This window comes from Phasianus colchicus, chromosome 16 (genome assembly GCF_987193195.1).
Source record: "Phasianus colchicus chromosome 16, bPhaCol1.hap1.1, whole genome shotgun sequence".
Classification (NCBI taxonomy): domain Eukaryota; kingdom Metazoa; phylum Chordata; class Aves; order Galliformes; family Phasianidae; genus Phasianus; species Phasianus colchicus.
The window spans coordinates 7,343,750-7,365,610 of NC_143451.1; the positions used below are offsets into that span (position 1 = coordinate 7,343,750).

Genomic DNA, 21,861 nt, shown 5'->3' on the forward strand with positions numbered 1-21,861 from the left:
CATCTAGATGTTACTCCCCAGTCACATCTTGCAAAATGTTTTCCTGTGATTTTGAATCTATAGAAACATACCATGTGTAAATGGTTTGACACTCAACAGGAAATGCTTTTTTTTTTTTTTTAACTGAGGAGTAAAATGGAGTGTGAAATGGCTCAGCCACAGCCACACTCAGTGAGAGCCGCAGTTCACTTGCCAGGAAGTACAGAGTTGCACGGCTCGGTGTTCCCCAGCAGTGTGACTTCTGCTGGGAGCTGGGTGAAGCCACCACCCCCACAAAACAAAAGAGGAGGAACAGAGCCAATTTGTTCAGGCAACTTTCAAACCAAGCATTGTTTCAGATTTGGCCTTGGTTCAGTTAAAATGTGTTTTATGTGTTCCTAGAGCTGTTATGTGAAGGGGACCCTTGTGGGACCAAGGTAGCAGGAAGCAGCTCAGCTGCTAGAATTGTGCATTGCTGATTATGCTGTATATATGGGCACGTAAATCCGGCACAGAAACACAAATAACAAAAAAAACATTTTTATTTCATTTGTTCAAAAGTCAGCCTGCCTTAACATGGGTTAAAACTAGTGCTTCCTCAAATCCTTCACTGAGATTACGGCATTGTACACGTTTCAGCCTTCATTGTCTTCACCTGATGAAGTGATGAAGAACAGTGGTACTGTCTGTGCTCATGAAGTCCTTTGATATCTACTGATAGTACACATTTCTGTGTAGTTAAGACCTCTCAGTCTTAGGCAAACATTGGTCATAAACAGTTCATATACATATACAAGATTTTCTTCTATGAATCAAGTTTGCTCAACCTCCTCTAATTTAAAGCAAACACCAAATTTACATCTGCTAGACAGAAAGAGAGTAGAAGGATGGACAAGCATTAAAATGTGACTTTTCCAGACAAGGACTGAAACACAGGCATCACAATATCCCAGACAGTTAAATCCTGTACTGTACTTATTCTGTTGAAAAGTGTGTGATGTCAGTTTATAATTTTCTTTAGCTAGTAACTCACAAATCATGCAATATTTCTCTAGTCATTTTAGTGTGATCTGATTCTGTTAGAATAGATCTACTAATTCCATTCCATGGAGCAGCTATAGCTGAGATTACGCAGTTGCTCAAAGGAAAGAAGTACAGTATTGATTTTGGTTGGTTTATTTCTATTGGATTTCAAACAAAGAAAAAAAACCCCAACAAAATAATGATTTCCTTCAGGAAATATTTGCAACCTTTGCAGCTTTTATATCATGCATGAGAGATATCAAAGGTTACTGCTCAAATGTAGCCAATGAGCCGTGGGGTGCAGGGGAAAGTTTTGCGCATCTCCATACACTTCTTGTCAATGAAGAAGGAGTTTGCCTTCACAGAAATGTCGTGTTCCAGCTTTGATTTGTTGTGAAGTAGCATTTGCAGAGCATCCCGGGCTTCTTGCAAATGTTTCTTTAAGGTCTGTAAGGTGTCATCTATAGTATAAACTTCAGTGACAAGCCTGAAAAAAAGAGAAGGGGACAGGTTGCTCCAATAACTTTAGCAATCTCCCACCACATGGACTGAATCAATATGAAACCTATTCTTTGCCAAACTGGCTTCCACAGCACCTGTAAGAAGTGTCAATTTCTGCTTACACTGACATTCAACAGCAGTTAAGCCACTCGGCATCCTGAATGCTATCTTCCTTACCTGCAGTCTCCTGTTTGGGTAGCATCTCTAGGGCTAGCATGGCCAGGTTGAGTTCTATAGTATGCATTTCTGGAGACCATCAGTGTAGTTCCATGGCCTACCTACGCAGGTGTGGCAAAGATCCTTGCATAGTCATTGAGTGGGTAAACTCTTTAATACAGTCAACCTGGTGTGCTATCTAATGTTCTATTAAATAAGCCAAGCACTGTAAGCTTTAAGAAACTTTGATTTTTTCCAGAATCCACTTCAACTTGTTTTGGGATAGTCCCAGCTTTTTCACCATGGAACAGTACAGAAAAACTAGACTTTATTAATTTGTTTTCTGTCTAATCCCTTAAACTACAAAGTTGGCAGCACACACAGAGAACAAATGCCAACATCAGCACTTCCTTTTAAATAAACAGCGAACTCAGATAACATTTACATGTTACAAAGAAGTGGTTCATTTCATATTTTTTTTCTCTATTGAGCTGAATATCTTTGTGCTTTAAACCAAGAGATAAATATATGGAACAAATTATTTAAAAATGAATTAGTAAATGGTTTTGCATTCTCAGATTGGAGTTTCTTGAAAAAATATAATTTATTTGAGGTATAAGCTCAGCCAAAAACTGTGATAGAAAAAGTGCTCACATTTCAAATACCCTCTGTCAGAATTTCAAACTCCAATCCCAGTTAGGATGAATGTAGCATTCAAAGATTTAGATCAGCTAAAGCATCCAGAACAACATGGTCTGGCTTAAGGGAGCTGTGGCATAACAAAATTAATACTCATCAAAGCAAGGAGAATAAGATACGGCAAATATCAATATAACTGTCTAGCAAACAGTGTACTTGCATAAATATTTAGGTTGAAATATTGGAAATTGTATCAGACTGATGGAAAAATTATGTGTACATTAAGCTTAAAGTACTTCTGAATACATGTGTAACTGCATGTTAAGTTCTTATATAACCTGTAAGCTGGTAAGAACTGAGTTGATTCAGACCCCCTACATAAATTTCATATTTATATCTTTTCACTATAGATGAAGAAAATATTCAATGATTTCAAATGAAGCTTTCAAACTTTCTGAGACACAATCCTTTGGAACATCAACAGTATCATTGGCAATTATGGGAAGAAGAAGGAATAATATGACCCTCTGCTTCAGCACATTTTTGATCCTAACTCAAAGAAGTTTTTTATTTTGAATACACACAGTCCTGATGACTTGACTGATATCAATCATGATGCTGCAAACATTTTGTGGAGGAGATCTTCAGGGAAGAAGTGAGAAGAGAACAGACTTTGAGTGAGTAATAACTGAAGTTGTATAGTAATAGTTAAAGCCATCTTGGTAGTGATTGGCTTTTCTTAAATAAATTGTTGATACTTGCTTATTTGTATTCTTAATTGATGGCACAAAGGTAACTGAAGTGTCAACTGATCTGCTCCCAGAGTAAAGGTAAGTGCTAAGTGAATGCTATTGTGCATAGATCAGAAGCTTTTATTTATTCACAGCTGAAGTGCATCTGGAACAGGTGTGATTTGTGTGGTATAAAAAGACAAAACTATCCAAATGGTTTGAATAGAAGCTTTTTGAGCTGACAAAACAGTACTCGGAAAACTAATATAAATCCTCAGACTAAGCATAATGTACTTCAGTAATGTCATAGCGTTGCATGTGGTAGGATTTTGATACAGACAAATGTCAAGAAGATACAGCTTCCTGCTTTCAATAAAATATGAAAAAATTATCTAACTGGACTGTGAAATTCACTCCAGCTACAGTATTCCTTGAGAAAACTCCCACAGAATACTTTGAAGACTTGTTGGGGAGGGAGAAAAATGGGATTAAAATTCAGAACCTTCCTTTATAAGGGAAGGAAGACTAATGTCTCAGATGCTGTTTTTTGTATCCAGAAGGACATAACACACGTTGTTCAATGAACCACAACACAGGGATCAGCAAGCTGATGCCAGCATGCTGGAAGGGTCCCACAACTACAATGAGCAGATGAGCTAATCTGTACAATGATTCTGGACTCACTATATTGCATAAAAGCATTGAAAACAACAAGCTCATGAAGAAAGAGACACAGCCTCTCTCTAATTGGCAAATAAGTTTAAAGGGGTCTGACCATTAGATAATTTTTGCATCAAGACAGAATGTTTCTTGGGGAAAAAAAAAATTCTAAAGTAAGGTATTTCCTGAAGTAAATCCTGTTGTTTCATCCTGAATGGTATTGAACACAATTCCTAAGTGCCACTCAATGTGAGACCAAATTCCAAAGCGTATCAGCCATAACCAACCCATTGAACACCAAACTGTTCTGGGAAGGGGTCTCTAAACTCAACTGCACTTCAGCATAGCTACTTGGATTTTAGTTCTTTCTTCCATATTTACAGTCACACAATGAATATAATTCTAATCCTGTTGAATTAATTCACACTCTTGTTAAATTTCTTGAGTAGCTGACTGAGGAAGGGACGGGGAAGTCTGGCCTCTACTTACTGAAACTGAGGTGCATCACGGCATAGTTCTATATTGGGTCGCCTGGTTCTTCCTTCCAGGCGTGTCTGAGCCACTTTCAGTGGGTACTCCTTTGCCATTATGGATCTCTCCAGTAGCATGATTGTATCTTCTGTCTGGAAGATTTCTTGAAGTACCTGAACAAGAAGAACATTTTTGTTAGCTTCACATGCATCCAAAATCAGAACTTGACTCTCCTTTAAACACTGCTATCGGAACTGCTTCCATTCTGGCATGTCATTTTGTTCTGATTTAGGGGAGGAGATTTCTACAACCTCACAGCAATCAAACATATTTGTATAATTTGTTGGCTTGCAATTTCTTTCAAAGGATATACAGCAATCACAGCTCATGGGAGAGCCAGAGGCCATTAAATGCTGTGAAAACATGTAATTAAGTTGTTCCTGCAAAACTGGGTATCAGTGCTGGAGAACGACTTCCACTAAGAAATAAACCATTTTTTTTGTTGTTATAACATGAAGTAATTTTTGAATTGGAATATAAATTGGAATATAAATTTATATCAAGCAGAAAAAAAGCACTGAATTACAGTGATGGGAAAATCCCAATTGTGTTTTTTTGTGAAATGCCATTTTTGTAGAGGCAGTGTTTATAGACTTAGAGGCTCACTTTCTATTTGCTTCATTATCTACTTTTTCTCCCAAATAAAATAACTGCTGCTTGATCAGGGACCATTTTGGTAAAGATAAAATTTCTCAACAAATTTTCGTTTTCATTCAAACTTTCATCCAATACTTATTTCCTTTTCCCCCATAAAAATTCAAAAGCCATGAAACATGCCCCCTGAAATAGTGACACACTACAAGTATTTGGGGGACATTTGCTGCAAGTACGTATAAGCGTAAGTCATTTTTAAGTACTGAAACTAACTTCTGGAAGTTTGAAAAGTCTCTGGGAGCTGTAGAGGAAACAACTTGTTTTTTTTTTCTCTAAGTGAAGACAGTATGGAGTGAAACAACATCAAAAAGGAGAGCCCCACAGAATTAGAATAGCATAGTTCTTAGTTGCAGAGCATATTATCATATAATGGTATTATTCCCCAGCACACTGCAAGTGCTTTTTAGTTGTTTTCATTGGTATCAAAAAGTGGAAGAAACTACAAAGGAGAAATTTTTTGCTCAGCCATAAAATAGAGAACAGGAAAGAAATGTTTATATTCTACTAACATTCCCTAGCAAGTTGATTATTACATTACTTTCATTTACCACAATCAATTGCAGCCAATACAGGGAACAAATTCAAGCTCTTCCTGTAGACAGGTTTAAAATGGAAGAGAACAAACTGAACTGACATTGTTTTTCAGCCAGTTTGCTAAAATCAATGCAACTTGAATTTCAGCAACCATTAAAAATGGCGTAATGTGCTTAAAGTTATGCAGCTGTTTAGATCTTGCCTACATATGAAGCTGTATCACGTTAAGCTAATAATGCACGTGGTTTGAAAACTGAGTTAGTTCTTGCTTCTGAAAGGTTATTTACAGGTAAAACCCAGAGGACTAAGGATACCAGGCACCTGCACATGAGCCCAACTCTCAGAGCTTGGTTACGTTGTGTAGTAGAGCAATGTGAGAGATCTTTCTTAATTAAATAATCACAGTAATCAAGCTGTGCTTTACAGGAAATATTTATGCAGATAGATCAATGTGTTTTGGTAGCTATTTGTTTTGCACACTAATTACTTAGAGTAAAAGCACATTGTTAGATCCACTGTTTTCTATATTGTCTACAATTTTACCAGTTATATACTTATTTCTGTAGATAAAAACAACAACAACAACAAGGGAATGAGACATAAAGAAGTCAGATGCCTTCATTATGCGGGAAGTCCACATCTTTCCTTTTCCCTGAAAACACACAGGATTTGGATCTTCTGCTGCCCAATTAGAAGGAGAAGCAGAATTTAAGCAGCTTGTGCTGTTACAAGAATGTCACCATTTAGAAATGTTCTAAGAGAATCCCATGCGTGTTCACATGCATGTGGAGGAGGTTAGATGCAGCTCCCAGGTGTGCTGCTGGGGATTAAAGGGATGCCATTCTATAAGCCTGTCAGTCCTACCCTTTGTCCACACCTTTCATCTTCATTGCCAACCAAAATATCAACCTGTGCGGATGTGCCAAGGCTGTGAGGGAAGAGTACGCAGTGCTTCTGGAGGTCACCCACTGCTTAGCAGGGTCCTCCTTTCCTGTGTTTATGTTACAGCTTCTGTCACTGCAGGAGTGCTTCCCATGCTACGCCTTGCTGCAAGCAAGTGAGCCAAGTTCACTGGGGTGTGGTTATGTTACCTGCAGAGGGATGTGGGGAGGGTTTGGGTCTCTTACATTAATTCTACTTACAGTTTATAGTAAATTTTAAGTAGATTTTTAAAATAATAATAAAAAAGTGTAAATCAAAGTAAAACCAATGAAACATAGTAGCACACATCACCTCAGCTCAGTAAGAACTGGACAAAGTTATGCTTCAATTTCAGAAAGGATTTGGGATGGTTATTTGTTTTCTACTTACAGAGGACTTGCATTCTCAGTCCTGTTTCTGAGTAAGGCCTATGTGGTCCAGAATTTGAGCTTTATTGGTGACAACAACTAGACCACAAACACATATATTTCAGCTGTAATTTATCAAATCTGAGGTTCATTTCCTTCAGAGCACTGATTGTGCTGCGCTGTGAGTTTGTGTCCAATTGGACCTCACTGCCCACAGCACATGTTGAACACACATGGATGTTACCCAAGTGACACAGATGCAGGAGACTGCATTGTCCTCTATTTTTCCAATACTAAGTCATACATGCATTTTACCATAAATATAACTGACATAAGGCACTAGTCTTCTTGTATCTAGAAGTGACTTAAAGTATTTAGAACTTGCATGGTCTGCAAATTCACACGATGACGATGCTCAAGGGCAGGCTCTAATTTCTGATTTCTCTTGAAAATCCAGTTGTTTGTTGGTACCAAGAAGAGAGCTTTTATCTAAAATTCACAGTTGTATGTCCAGCCCTTATATCATCTGTCTGTATAATGCACAGTCACTACAAAGCACCCTTGTGCCACACGACTTCATAAGTCCTGCTCATAATGGTGCCAGTAGTGTGCAATGGCATTATGCACAACCACAGCTACTGAGCAAATCCCACACCATTCAAAAAAAAAAAAAAAAAAGTTATTTAAACCTGCTTCCTAACTCAAAATATAAAACCATGTAGCTATCTTCAAGCTCTGTTTGGCTGCATGTAAGTGGATGTGGTTCCTAGTATGCTGTCATTTTTTTCCTTGCTTTTTTTTTAAGTGCTGTCATTTCAGACATGCAAAGTAAAATGGCCTCGGGGGAACCACCTCTGAAGCATCACAGAGCTTAGTACAAACATTTTTTGATTACTCATTCGGGACACACATTGGATAATATGGCTTAGATAATCTACAGTGCATAAACTGATTGGTGGGGACGATCACCAGATAGTGTTGCACTAGTACACGTCATTTCTGGATGGCTTCCAAAGGCAGGAAGCAAAAACAACAAATGCTGAGCAGCATGTTCCTAAGAGACTGTGCTGAGGGATTGGCTCAGGCAGCTGCCCACCCGGAAACTTTCCCTTCCAGGACATGAGGAAAGTTTTGTGTTGCAGAATACTTGAGAGCTTCTAGAAAACTGCTCTCCTGCTGCTCTCTCACCTCACCAAGGCCGTGGTTTTTATAGTCTGGATACAGTACGACTTGGAAAAAGAGCCGCTAGGTCACACATGTGATCAGAGCAGTCTTACAAATAACACAAGTTGCCTTCTATAGCAACATCAGCAGAGGCTTGCTTTCATTCAATACAGGCTGCCTTTACGTAGCAGCTGGGAGCATATCCGTCAGTGTGAGAAGACACTGTGCAGCTAATGACACTGGATTCATGACAATCCAAATGCACTGCTCTGATTCTAGCCTACCTGCACTGTGAGTGCCACCTCGCCTAATCCATGAAGTAGAGCACTGCAGTGTGGCAGACTGAGAAGCCAGGCTTCTCCTAAATGGTTTCTCCCCTTGCCCACAGTCAGTACTCTGAGCAAGCCTTTATGATTTCGTGAGACCAAGCAACCATTTTAGGAGACATAAATCTAACTTTGTTTTCCAGTAATTGCCTTACTTTTCATGTGAAATTTCTCTTGGTTTGTAAGTAAAAGTCTAAAGTATATGCATATCTATTTCCTCCTTCAAACAGGTTTTTCCAGGCATGTTTGAGCTGCTTAGACCAACCAGCACACACCTTCCCAACCACTTCTGAGTCACTCTTCATTAATCGTCTGAAAACTTTACTCTCAAACAGGTTCCCATATTAAACGATAAGATTAAGTGAATGAAGTGTATACTCAGCCACTGGGAAAAGGCATCAGAAACCACAAATTACTGAGTTTTTAAGGTATAAAATGAGGAAGGGAAAAAAGTAGCAAACAAAGACGTATAAAAATATGAGGATACACTGGGATCCAAGACGAAAGCCTATGTGGGAAAAGTGCCACAGGGAAAGTGCTCCCTCTCCTATACACATGCTCCATCCCTCAGCTCACAACCCTGCTGCACCCCTTCTTCATGCTTCCCATGCAGTTAACTCCTAAAATATGCCAGGCTTTCCAGAAGAAGGCTGAGCTGTGTCCTTTTCAACAGCTGTAGGAGGGCTTCCCTCTGAATTTCACCGTTGAGGAGTTTGAAAATTATTTCGGAGTTCCTGGTTTTATTGCCACTGATGTTCTCTTGGCTTTCTCTCTATGTTTTATACTACTTACAAACCCAAGTAGGTTTATGCCTTGAATTAGAAGTCGATTGTCTAACTATAAAATGTATTCAATATTCAGTATTTCCCTCTAGCCATCATATAAATATATTCAATAGGTGTTAAGACAACAAGTTGCTTGTTTTTTAATTCATAAATATATTTGAATTTAATTTTAAAAAAAAAATGTGTGAGGGATGGAAACTCAGGATAATCTGTGTAAGTGATGGAGCAACTTACTAAAACAAAATTCTGTAGTTTCTTCAGGTAAAGAAGTAGAGTAAAAACACATCAAGCAGAAAGGCAAAAAAGAATTAATTTCCATCATATATTGATGTAATATACTGCCTTTTCACACCCCAGGGGTTAAAAAAAATCAGGGGGAACCACTGCTAAAAGCACTGTTTCTCAATGAACTGAATAGAAATACTCAGAATTGGGGCTACTTGTTTACTGGAATGAGTGGTTATTTTTTCATGGTTTTATTGAATTTGTATCTGTTTTTCTAGCATGCTTCTGATCCCTGTGCTCCTGGGTAGAGGAATAGCAAACCTTGCAGGAAGGGAGGAGCTGGGCAGCTCTGCCTCTGAGCGTACAAATGCTCTGAGCACAGTGCAGGTGTTCTATCTTGTACAGTGCTAACTGAGATAATCTGGTGTTTAGGCATGGGATAAATACTGGGCTGTGTAAATATGTCACTTGCTGTCTGGTCTGATTGATTCTCAGACCTACTGCATGTAAACATCCTGTCCTATTGGTTATTTCCAGGAGAGGAAGCCAAGGTAACTATTTACGTTAATATTAACTTTATGGAAAATAGATGCAAACATATTAATGAAGGGCTGCTTTTCCTCCTTTTCTTAAAGATTTGTGTAGATTTTATATCAAACATATTTATCATAATTTCTCTCATCATAAACTGAGTGTTTCTTGTAGTGGGGCATGCTGTAGTTACCATACCACCATCTCCTACACTGAATTGTGTGAGCTATATTTGCTGTTCACTATCCTAAAATATTGGTCCCAGAACAGCTCTGTGCCTGACCAGGGTCACACATTGTGATTAGAACCCTGCAAAATATCTCCATCCCCAAACAGCTACATTCTCTGTGAGCCCAGTGACAATGAAACACAGCAGAGCTGTGATACCCTCTTTGTTGTAGGGTTTAACCCTGGCCAGCAAGGGCTCCTTGTCTCCAGCCTCAGAATCTCATGTATCTATGGTTCTGCCATCCAGATTCTCACAAGAATTCTCAGAAAACAAGATTAATCCCAGAATCAAGTAAGACAAACTAATGGCAGACTTATGCAGTTGGGATAGAAATGGAAATAGGACATTTTCAATCTCAGGGTGAGAAGAAATACTGTTATTTAGCTGCCTACACTGCCTGCAGGACACTCCTCTACCCTGTAGCAATCCCTCTTCATAAACCAGTGCCTGTAGGAAAAGCAGAGCTTTCAGGAAGAGCAGCAATCTTGGTCTTGATTTCACACTAATTAAGTCACCTATCTGTGGTAAACTCTTGCAGTGATGAATTCTTTTGCTTTGAAAAAGAAGTGTTCCATCTGGATTTGTCTGGCTTCTTTCTTGCCACTGATTCTTCTTTTGTTTTTGTCTGCTTCTATAGAGCCGTTTGTAGAGTTAGCAAGTGTTGTGCCCCTTCTCCAACAGTTATTTGAATAACCTAAATCAAGCGGTGTCATCTAGTGCTACTAACATCATCCTTTTCATCCTACTAAGGAGGAAGTTGAGGAACTTATTCAAGCAATTGCCCAGTTTCCACTCTTTTAATCCTTCTGAAGTTGTGATGACTTCCAGGCTTCAGAGTTGCAGTAGGAAATGCTTTATACCACACCCGTACTTCCTGTCCTAAGTTTCTGAAAAGATGGCAAGTTGTCTCAGCCTGCTAGAGAAAAATCAAGCAAAAGCAGGCAGAGGATAATTCATCATGGAAACCCTACCATGAACTAGAAAGGGAGACATATAAAGCAAGTTTTTAGGAAAAGCATTTCCTTTCTGCATTCAATAGATTCCTGTTCAGAGTCATACAGAAGCACTTCAATCCGTTTTTACTGTTTCCCTAGGCAAATCACTTCCCAGATTTCTGATAGAGTTGGGGGCTGTAAGCCTCACCAGCCTCCCCAAAAGAAGTGTCAGGAAGGAAAAGCAGACAATGAAAATTTGAAGTAAAGAGAACTCAGACAGTTTCCTGAATATATCAGTGGAGTACATCAGTGAGAGCAGACAGCAGCTGGACTGTGAATGCAGAAAGGCAAGCTGGAATCACAATGCTCTTTGGAGACCTCTCTTACACTGCCTTGGAAACTCGATCTGAACTTGGAGCCCTTTCAAGCACCGACCTTCAGGCTGAGCTCCAAGTAGAATAAAAGATAAAGTCACAGCTGGTCTAACCCAAGATGATACATCTGTAAGTCACTAAGCCATTCCTCTAAATAAATGAAGATTAGTGGAGGTTCATAGTAAAAAATGTAGTGGAGCAGGTGATCTATATTGTAAAGTGGTCTTGTTTGGACTAATTTAGATACAAAAAAGGAGAGTGCCAAGCATTGTTGAGAGTTTTGCTCCATTCCTCTTGAAATAATTTTCTCATGTCTGTTTATCAGATGCCTTACATCTTACAGTGACTTCTTCACTGCATCCCTTGGTCCTGATTGGATTGGGAAGTGTATGTAGAGAAGGTAAACTATATGAAGTATTATTCTCAAGTGCGTGTTTTGTTCATGCACTTTTAAACATGATGTGTGGACACTTTATAGTGCAAACCTAGTTTAAAAGCTGTGTCAGAATCTCAGTCAGGTGCAACAGGGAATTTCTTCAGATCTGCTATTCAATTGCACATCAGTAACTCAAGGTAAATGATGCAGGAACGTGGTAGAAACTGAGGTTCAAGTCCACCCACCATTCTAGCGGCAGAAAAAATGCTTAAAAAAGCAGCTGTACTGCTGTGTAGTTATTACTCTGAGACTTGTGCAGTTTGTAACCTGAAATGGAGACATTATGTCATTGATGGAGAAGGTCCTGGCAAAACTCCTGGCCTAACTCTTGATAGAAGTGAAAACAACAGGATGCCTTTATTACAGAGACATTCTGCGTCTTTTGGTAAATAGAAAACACTTATCTGGACATAAAGGAAGACATATTCTACAATGGAACTAAACAGAGTAATAATGAATTGCTGATTTTCTTTACATTTTGAGGCTTTTTATATATACTAATTTGGTAGGTTTTTAGGAGGAGGAAGAACATGCTGAGACCACAAGCTGAGGCATTAGGTTCGTAATCTTAACCAGCTGATCTTTTACATGTAAGTGATATAGACAGAAGAAAATGTGTTATTTCAACATGTGGTTATTTTTTATCATCACCATATTCACACTATTTACTCTTGTATGTGTTTTTTTTTTTAATTATTCTTTCCTTTCTGATTTTAGAAACAAATAATTACAGGAAGTTCCCTGTGTAGCTTTTTGTCTGGAAGAGATTTGGCTCTTTCACAAAGCAGAAAATTATTTTTTCATTCAGAAATGAGCTTCAGATCTCATTAAATATATAACTTTTCCTGGTTCCAAGCAAACTTTTTCTATGTTCATTCTCCTCCCAGTTCATGTAGGTAGTCTGCTTAGTTAGGAAAAGAATTTGGCAGAAGGAAGGATGTCTCTAACACTGACATTCATTGCTTGTGAAGCCAGTGCAAAAACAGCCTTTGAAAGAGTGTTCTATTTTCTAAACACAAGAAAATGAAATTGTGGCACCCGCTGTGGTCAGTGGGTTAGTATTGCATGTGAAAGGAAAAGGAACTATAGTAGCTGCATTTTACCAAAGTGTGGCAGTGTTTAAGGGACAGCCTTGTGCCCTAGCTGCTCCTGTGGCTGTCTTATTAAAGCATATCCTAGCTGTATTTTTTTTTTTCTCTAAGTTCTACAGACAATACTGCAAGCTTGGAGAAAGAATAAACCTCTGCTTAGCTATAGCTGACCATTAAATAAGCATTCATTCCTTACTCTCTCTCTTTCCTCCTGTCCTTTTGAGGTATCACGAGCAAAAGAATTAATAGGCTTTCTATCATATAGTCTCATCCACTCCTTAACCAGCAGTGCTTCTGCTCTGAAAACCTACAGCATTTTGTTTTTACATTACTATGGAGTTTGAGATGAAGGTCTCTGCTGTGTATGTGCTATCACTTTGTAACTCATCACTACATAGCAGCAGTAGCAGCTCATGGAATGCCATCCTGTGTGACACTTTTTTAATCCATGCAAACCACACAACCTAATTATTCTTTATACAAATATGATTACTTCAGTTTCTCCCAGTCACTTCTTACTGCAATCCAGTAGTGTGACAGCATAGAAACATAAGTCCCTTCTTCTGTTATCTACAAGTTGTCAGCACTGAGTCAGCTGGACACGGTGACCAAATCTTTGATAGTATGTTGATATTTCACACTGCAATTTGTGATTCCACACGTGGGCCCTATTCTACCTTTTGTACTTCTATTTTACCTTTTATAAAAAGTCACTTGAAAATGTGAAGCAAGTATTCATAGATTAAGTCCATGAGAAACTTAGGTGGATAGTCAATTCAGGGATAAAGTGCTATAGCTGGCTTCATTTATATAAGATCCAAACCACACAAAAACGACATTCAACATCTTTTGTGCTTTATAAGCAGGAAAGAATAGAAGAAAACATTATGTGCTGTGACTTCACACACATTTAGCTGGTTGGTTTGCACTTTCCTTCAAGCCCCTAAAAATAAACTGAAAACATCTTAAACAACTTATGACAAATAGAATGGCAGGAAAACTCTATTGTTTCCAAATGTGCATTGAAACAAATGGGTGAGTACGAGCCTCTATAAGAGAAGGAGTCTTAATAGAAGAACTCAGTGAACTCTGATTAAAGTCACATGAATAACACAGTATGTCTTCATAGCTTAACAGGGTTTTATCTGACAGTACAAAGGCAGCACCTCTTGTTAACTTTAGAATATGCTTCAAAATTCCACTAATACATTTCCAACAAATCACATTTTTCCATGCAAACTGACTGAGAAGGTTTTACAGATGGAATTAAATACAGGTCTGTCACCTTCAGTGCTATTTCTCCTTTTTATCACATGAAAAGAAGGAAGAAATGTTTGAGAAGTTAACTGTCTGAACCACCCCAAGATATGAGACTATATTGAAGCACAACCAAGGCTAAAATTCAGGTTAAAGATGTGAAAGGATACCGTATTAAAAGAAGAACTTGGGACTTAGGTTTCAAAGGCAGACTGATAACATTTTGAATGTAAGGATTTTTAAATTCTGAACTTTTCTTTCACTGCTGCAGAACAAAAGTGCAAAAACTTGAAATATTCTCTTTCCTCTAAAAGAAAAAAGATGTTACAATGTTTGTGGGCCTTTTTAGTTGTGTGCTTTCCAAAGTCATTTCACTGTTTACCAAAAAAATAAAACTTTCTTTGCTCAGGAAATCACCAGGGAATAGCCTCAATAAATGAAAAATAGGAAAGGAAAAAAAAGAAAACCTAAAACATGTGCAAACGAACACAAGCACACTGATTCTTTGTATGGGACAGATGTTGTATGGCTTCTTGTAAAATTCTGTCATCTGCTCAGGCTGCTCATCTTTGAGTGAGCTCTTCTCAGGCTGCAAGTGATGCAAATGCATTGCCTGAGGAAAGGGAATATAGCTATGACTTTCGATAAGGTGCTTATTCAAGAAAGATGTAAACTCTAGAGATTTCTGTGCCTTTCATGCACATCTAGGATTACATGCAGCTGCCAATGCTTAGTGAATCTTACCTTAGCCAGTTGTGCTTGGAGTTTGTTCTTTGCATCAGCTACTTCAGCAATGCGCCTGTTAAAGGCCAAGTTGGTGCTGACAAATTGATTCCACAGCTCCTCAGATGTGCTCTCCAGTGCAACCTCTGTATCCTCCCGGAGCTTGACAGAATTGGCCCTTGCATGCTGAGAGCACCTGACATTGTCTTCACTGAATTTAGCCCACGTTGCAGGAACTGAAACACTAGTAAGGAAAATAAAAGTACGTGGTACATCATCAAATTAGATTCAAATACTGCCTGAGAGAGACCAAGGCCTTTATCCTGGAGAAACTGAGCTGTGTGTCAGCAACTGCCAGAAAACATGAGAAGCCAACCTAGTTGATGCAAATGACCAACTAGCCATGAGAGCAGGATTGTTACACATCAACAGCCCTACGTCACAAGAAATACATGACCCATGCAGCAAAGCATGTGGCTTTGATTCTCCTAGAGGCTTAATCATCAGAAAGAATGGTAGCAGGATGATGGATGACCCGACCTAGGACAGGAGTGAGGAGAACTGGAATTTTCTTCCTGCTCCATCACTGTACATCTGTATTATTTGTAGGATCTCCATCCTCTTTCTTTTCCATGTATTATAATGAACACTTCTGCTTTAATTTATGGCCCTATTATATTCTTAAACTTATTAATATATATGAGACATATAGAAATGACATTGCTATGGGAAAGTCTACAAATAGACATAGAAAAACTGAATAAAGGTCTCCTGCATAGAAAAAAATGCAAGCCAAGAATGTTCCCTCTGCAATGCCATGTAGCCAAAAAAACTTTGGGACTTTTGGTTCTATGTCAAGCCTTCACAGATGGCCTTAATTACCTTAATTGAACATATATTCCAGACTCAGATTTTTCCAAAGTGGGAGTCTGTAGGGCCCTAAGCTTGCTGCCTGAGCCCCCAGGAAAAAGTGGTGCTGTATAAGCTGCCCTCTTTGGAGTTAAATTCATTGCCTTCTTTAATGCATTGCTCAGCCTACCACATCACTCTGCCCTTCAACCAAAGAAAAAATTAGAATATTTTATGAAAAGATACATACGTTTTTAGTTGCCAAAAGGAAAGGCTGAAAAAAACTTCTGCCTGCATTTAAACATCCTGCTTTATGCAAAACTTCCCTCTAAGAACTATGCTTGTATGTTAAAATCTGCAGGGAACGTTTTGCCATTTTTTGAGTCTCATTTATTTTCTTTAGATCTTAACTGAAAACTGAGATTTAATATTAAGGGATGAAATAATTGAATTTTGCAATGTCTTGTTTTCTCAGTGGCCCTTTTTTTCCCCCCAGTTTTTCATAGGGTATCCCTGTCTCTCTAAACTGAAGCACTGATCTTCCTAAGTATTTGGAAATCTTTAGTACTACACATTTATTTCAGTAGTTGTCCTGAAAAGTTTCAGGCACCCAACACGATTTCAAGATGGCATAAATCAGTGTATTAAGGCTGAGCTGACAGTGCTCACAACTTATCCAACCAATCTCAGTGTACTTTCTGTAGGGTGTTCGTGGTTTTGGTGGTTGTTTTTTGTTGTTGTTGTTGTTGTTTTTTTCTTGGTCTGATGTATAATATTCATTTTCTGATCAGAAAATTGAGTTCCCAAGAAGGTTTCCATCTTGATGGTTTGAAGTACTTAACACCTGATCTGTTTTTTAACACTGCTTTTCCAGACTGTAATTTATCTGGCTGAGTCTGTTGAATGATTCAGGCAGAAAACACCTGCTCTGCTCCCAAGTGCTGCATGTATGCCTCAGTTTGCCAAATTATTGCAGTGAGATGTTAATGAAAAATGACATTGCTTTGGATTATGGTTGGTGAAAAAGGAAAAGGGCTGTAAAACTTACCCACATGAATCTACTTTTTTGACAAGCATATTTTTATTTTCATTGCTAATACTACAAGTAGGTAGTATGACTGGAGTCAGCAGAAGTCCTGCCAAGTTTTCCTCATTTACTCCCTTATTTCAGTAGTGAATGAGGTGATCTTATGTTCTGTTAGTAAACAAACAGTGCACATTTTTTCCCTTCACTGTTCAACAAGACAGAGTCGCCATCATCTGAAAGTATGGAGTATGTTCACCATTTAGATACTGCTCTGTGCAAGTGAGAAGTGCATTAACAAGTCATTAGCACAAAAACACTGCCCTCTATTGCAAGTTGTTTTTCTTCTGCTATTACTTTAGAATTGGATGCAGGCGTTCATAAGTAAACTATGATACACAGTTTTAAAACTGTATATAATTGCAAAATTTCAATCAGTCATGCTAAAATCTATTAAATCCTTTCAGTCATACTATTTAATACATGTCCTGTACATCTTGATGGGTTAACTTCCAAATAATCCAAGCTATTTTTATGAAAAAAATATATAGTTTTTGGTGTTCACCTGCATGCTGCTCACCGTGCTGCACTTAGTTGCACACCTTAGCTGTATTTTGCTTTGATTTCATGTGTTTTGAAACCTGAAGAACACAGATTATAAATTAAAAACAAAAAGAGAGATCTGCATGAAGCAGTTTGAAGGCAACGAGTCAGCTGCAACAAGTTTGTAAATGATTGTTCTCTCTGCAGCAGCTCAGTGCACAATATTGTAGGGGCTGCAGACTGTCAGCTTCTGTCTGCTCTCCAACCACGGCAGTTATTAGAAAGCAGGCACTGCCTGAGGATGATGGAGGGTTCACACCAAGGAAAGACATAGGGCCATACAGAGAGACACTTCTTTTTCTGCCACTTTTCAAATGTAAGGCTAGAACTTGTGCTGTAATCAGGCTCCTGCTTGGGAAGAGAAGACAGCAGTGACCACTCATACTCACGTCCCATCTGCTTTCTCCACTCCATGGTAGAAGTTGATGCTGTCTGATGTGTTCCTCAGGTTAAAGCACTTCATGTCAATAAAATGGGCTGAGTTTTTGTCAGAAAGATCCTGCTCCAAGGCATGCTGTGCATCTCTGTTGATGCTGTGAAGGAGAAAGTCTTACTTTAATCTGAACTATCTTTAAAGCTTTAGTACTCCGTAGCTAACTGCTTTCACTAACACCCTCCCATGCTTCAGTATATCATTTGCTGGCATTTACAGTGGCATGAAAATGCTTTGCGCCGTAATTTAGCTAGAGGGAGCTGCTGTATCATTTCACCCTGCTCACCTTTTAGCTTCTGAGCGTTCCCCAAAGAACTGCATTTAACTCAGTGCATTGAATGATGTTTGTCATTCTGATGGCAAATGACCACATGGGTGAAAAACAAGAGAGAGTTGTTGTGTGGCATGCAGGACAGCCTCAGAGCAAAAGAGAGTGAGCATTCAGTAATGGCTTTCATGCTAGCAAGGCTGTAAGATGGGAGAAATCTTTGAAGAAGATGGCAAATTGTCTTGGTTCACTTTAAATGATGGTGCTCTAAATGATAGGTATTGCTCTTCTGCAGCTTAACAAATTCAATTATTAGTAAGAATTAGAAGTGAAGGGCAAGGAGCATCTAACAGGCTAAGCCTCTGATTTTGCAATTGCTATTTTCAATCTGCCATTAGATCCTAGCCAACACTGAATTTAGCTTCTTGTCTTTAAAACAGGAAAATGTAACTACTTACCCCAACTGATGATTGATTCTTTGTGCAAGTTTTGCCAGTATTTCTTGACAATCTTTGTATATATCAACCTCCTAGAGTGGAAAATATCCAGATGTCAATGCTTTCATCAAACTCCATTTGCTTTAGTGAATATAACCTTTTAATTCTGCATTCTAGATGTTGAAATCATCTCATGTGTGGATGTGGAATGAATGTGTGGATCAAGAAGGGATGTGTTTTTGTCCCTATCTTCCTCAGTGCCACAAAGTTGTATCTTTGGAGTTGGTTCTGTATGGCTTTTTATATTGTGTCAAACATTCTAGATTTTAATGGATAAAGTCATTCTGATAAACGTAAGGACAAATTTTTCTTAGGCTAGGTATAATGAATGTACTTGAAACATGAGCCTTAATCTATTAAACTACTCTCTAACTGCTGTTACATTTTTTACCATAATGTAAACACTTTGTTAATAGAATAGCAGAATGGGTTGAAAATATATCTGATTTCAGAAGTAGGCTCCTTGATATAAATAATACAAAACTCTTCATAAGTATAAATATTAGTCAAAGAAATTCAAAGCCAAGTTTCCACTCAGATTAAAATAAATAAAAAATACTGAAACAAACCACACTGGAAACTATGCAAACTTACAGACCTTCAAACAACCTTATGCCACTCCATCCATTCTCTGTCCTTTTCAGAAACCCTTTTTTAGCATAAGAGACCCTCTTAGCGGTGTGAACAGCTTTTTCATATGATTAAGTTTTGAAACAGCAAATAAAAAGTCATTAAGACACCAAATTTAAAATCACAAGTTCTGTCCCTGTACCTGCACCGTATACAAATGACAAACTTTACAAGTGGCTTTGCTGTTACTACAAAACAGGACTTTCTTGGCCTTCATTGACTCTATCTAGCTTGTTCCATAATCAGAGCAGTGCTCTGGGAGATCAGACAAATGGTCTTTATTTTTCATTTTTAAAAATATTTTTTTAATCTGGTCATGTTGGAAAAGTCAGCGGTATTTCATCCTGCCATTCATTCTCTTGCTGAGCTGGCTGTTAGTACAGTTGCACACTGTAGGCTCTGAACAAACATTCTGGTTATTCAGCTGGTCTGCAGATCCTTCTGTAATCTTCTAATCCAGAAAAGTACTTGAAGAAATGGCATTGTCCCATCATTTTCTTTCCTAATATTAGTTTTCTTATGCTTCCAATATAACTTCTTTCAAATCTTAATAAAATGGTACTTGTTTGGTTTTTTTCTTTTATATTTGAAAGATTTAGCAATCACTACAATCCTTGCTTTCCTTATTCAGTAAGACTATATAAACAGCAAGGCAGTGAACAATTATTTTATTCTGTAAGCCCTTAAGGACTTCAGGAATTTTATAAAACATGGTCTAAAAAACAATTTTGAGATTGTTTCTACATCACTTCATAGGAGAAGACAAAACTGGAGAGGACCTCAGATAGACGCATGGCTGTTCCTCTTGTTCCAGGGAGGATGAACAGAATATCAGTCATTGCCACTATGTGTAGTTTGACCCATTTTTTCTCCTCTCTCACCTTCAATCTTCCAAATGAGCTGTGAACTCATGCTTTTGCCCTGATGAACATTTAGTTGGATTTCGGTTATTCTCACAGTTTGCAAAATAAACTATTAAGTCCAATCTTACCTTCATGAGGTTTTTTTCCACATCATCATGAACCAAGTCTATTTCCTTCCGCTTCTCACGGTAGTACAAGCATTCCAGGGCTGTCTGCAAGCAAACCAGAGAACATTTGCAATAGGTACAGTACTGCACTATAGAGTGAAAAACTTTGCTGAAGGGACCACGGAGCTGACATGACAAATGTTATCCATTGAGGGTGAAACAGAATAGGAGATGGCTCCACTGCACAAAACTGATGAGTCTTTGTGGCTCATTACCTTATCTGTTAATACATACTTCTAGGGATTAGCTGCCACCAAAGCTTTCATTTGATTATCTGCATAGTAATGTGCAGCAAGGCCTACATCACAACTTGCCGGTTTTGTTTAACATTGTGTTAATTAAAACACCTATGTTCTACACTTACCCATAGCAAAATCCCTGATCTCATCTCTCCTAATTGACCCTTACTCAGTGTCAAAGTTTGGAAGTTTTGTATCTACGTTCTAGAGAATGACTGCAGTTATGCAGTCTCCCTACCATTACTGAACAGGGAGCCGAGGAGTACTGCAGCTCACTGAGCCACTGCCTGCTCTCCTGGAAGGCACAGAGATGACTGCCTGCACCTGCCGGAGCCTCAGCCTCCTGGAGAGGGGAGACAGGGGAAGAAGGCATAGAAGCATCCTGGTAGGTTCCTGTATTGACCTGTGACCATGGTGGCCAAGTTTCCCTCCTCCCAAGGGTAATGTTTGACCAAGGTCTGTCTTGGTGACAACGGTGGAAGTTATAATAGTATTCAACAGAGAGAAAAATATTCTCTTTACCCATTCAGGCATATCGTGAAGTAAGCAGCTGTGTCAGACCTACCTTCAGCGGTCCCTGGATTTCACCTACAGCACATTCAAGCCGTTTCTTGGCCGTTTCCAAGGCCTGGGTCTCTTTGAGCAGACACTCTAGCTCATAGGCGAGCTCAGATCTCCAGAAATCGATGTTAGTGATCCTCTCTCCCAAGTTTCTGCTACTGTCTTGTTGCATCTGATGAGTCAGTTGGTCCTTATCTTGCATCAATCGCAAAGAATCAGTGTTCAGCCTTCCAGCCCAGTACCTGGAGGCTTCAGAGCCTTTTAACTGAACCATGTTTGCGTGGTGCCAGTCGCGAGTGCTGTAGCGGGAATGCAGGGCAGAACGCAAGGTGGGCAGAACAGTGGGTGGCCGCCCAGTGGGACTGAACAGCTCGGCAGAGCTGGGAAGGACCGAGACCACTTTGTGAAGCAGACTGGGCCTCCAGGAACTGAGGTGGCGGTATCCTGGTAGGTAGTAGGACTGGTAGGTGTCCTTGGTGGTGCTGGTGGGGGCTGGGTCCGGGAACAGGCAGCTCTTCCGCGTGCCACAGTAGCTGGCAACCTGCGTGGTCCCCAAAAACTCCATCGTGCCCAGGGCTCAGGCAGCCGCCTTCAGGCAGCCCCGCTGCAGGCTGACCTGGGCTGTTGGCACCCGGTGACACACAGTGGTGTCACAGGGCTCCGAGGTACCATCGTGCATTCCATTGCCTTTGCTCCACCCTTCAGAATGTTTACTGAGGTCTCCCTCCAGATGGGGCTGAAGCAGTATGGCTGTATCAGTCAGTTGCCGCATTCAAAACAAGTCTGAACCGAAGCACAGGCTCTGGCTGTTGTCTCGGGCTCTCCTGATGCTGTTTGCAGATGGTTTGTTCCAAATGCACATCCACATGCAGTACCTTCCTCTCCTGGTGATTTTTTCCCATGTTTTAAACATTTGGTCGCTTCTCGGAGGACTTATTTTTGTAGTTTTTCCTT

General features: G+C 39.3%; 1 protein-coding gene and 1 long non-coding RNA gene across 2 annotated transcripts in view; one reads left to right on the forward strand and one right to left on the reverse strand.

The window, feature by feature from the left end:
- LOC149915748 (uncharacterized) overlaps window positions 1–3,507 on the forward strand; it is a 43,124-nt gene extending 39,617 nt beyond the window's left edge. Inside the window, exon 3 of the long non-coding RNA XR_016471590.1 lies at window positions 2,709–3,507. This is a non-coding gene — a long non-coding RNA (uncharacterized LOC149915748). The remainder of the gene's footprint in view (window positions 1–2,708) is intronic.
- Window positions 1,140–21,768, reverse strand: TEKT5 (tektin 5). Its single transcript, XM_031606951.2, has 7 exons — window positions 20,912–21,768; window positions 20,069–20,152; window positions 18,409–18,479; window positions 17,639–17,782; window positions 14,795–15,017; window positions 4,179–4,333; window positions 1,140–1,489 (listed from the first exon to the last, which is right to left on the reverse strand). Exons 1-7 carry the CDS (start codon window positions 21,470–21,472, stop codon window positions 1,276–1,278), a joined length of 1,452 nt encoding a protein of 483 aa, XP_031462811.1. The 5' UTR covers window positions 21,473–21,768; the 3' UTR covers window positions 1,140–1,275.
- Window positions 21,769–21,861: the final 93 nt, after the last annotated feature.

What these genes read in the sequence shown, in the direction of transcription:
- TEKT5 (XM_031606951.2), bottom strand. Translation starts at nt 21,472, where the DNA reads ATGGAGTTTTTGGGGACCACGCAGGTTGCCAGCTACTGTGGCACGCGG. An exon ending in TCCAAGCACAACTGGCTAAG is followed by an intron (nt 4,334 to 14,794) that starts GTAAGATTCACT and finishes CTTCTTGTTCAG; the next exon opens with GTACTTCAAGAAATCTTCCA. An exon ending in CGTGATGCACCTCAGTTTCA is followed by an intron (nt 1,490 to 4,178) that starts GTAAGTAGAGGC and finishes TCTTTTTTTCAG; the next exon opens with GCTTGTCACTGAAGTTTATA.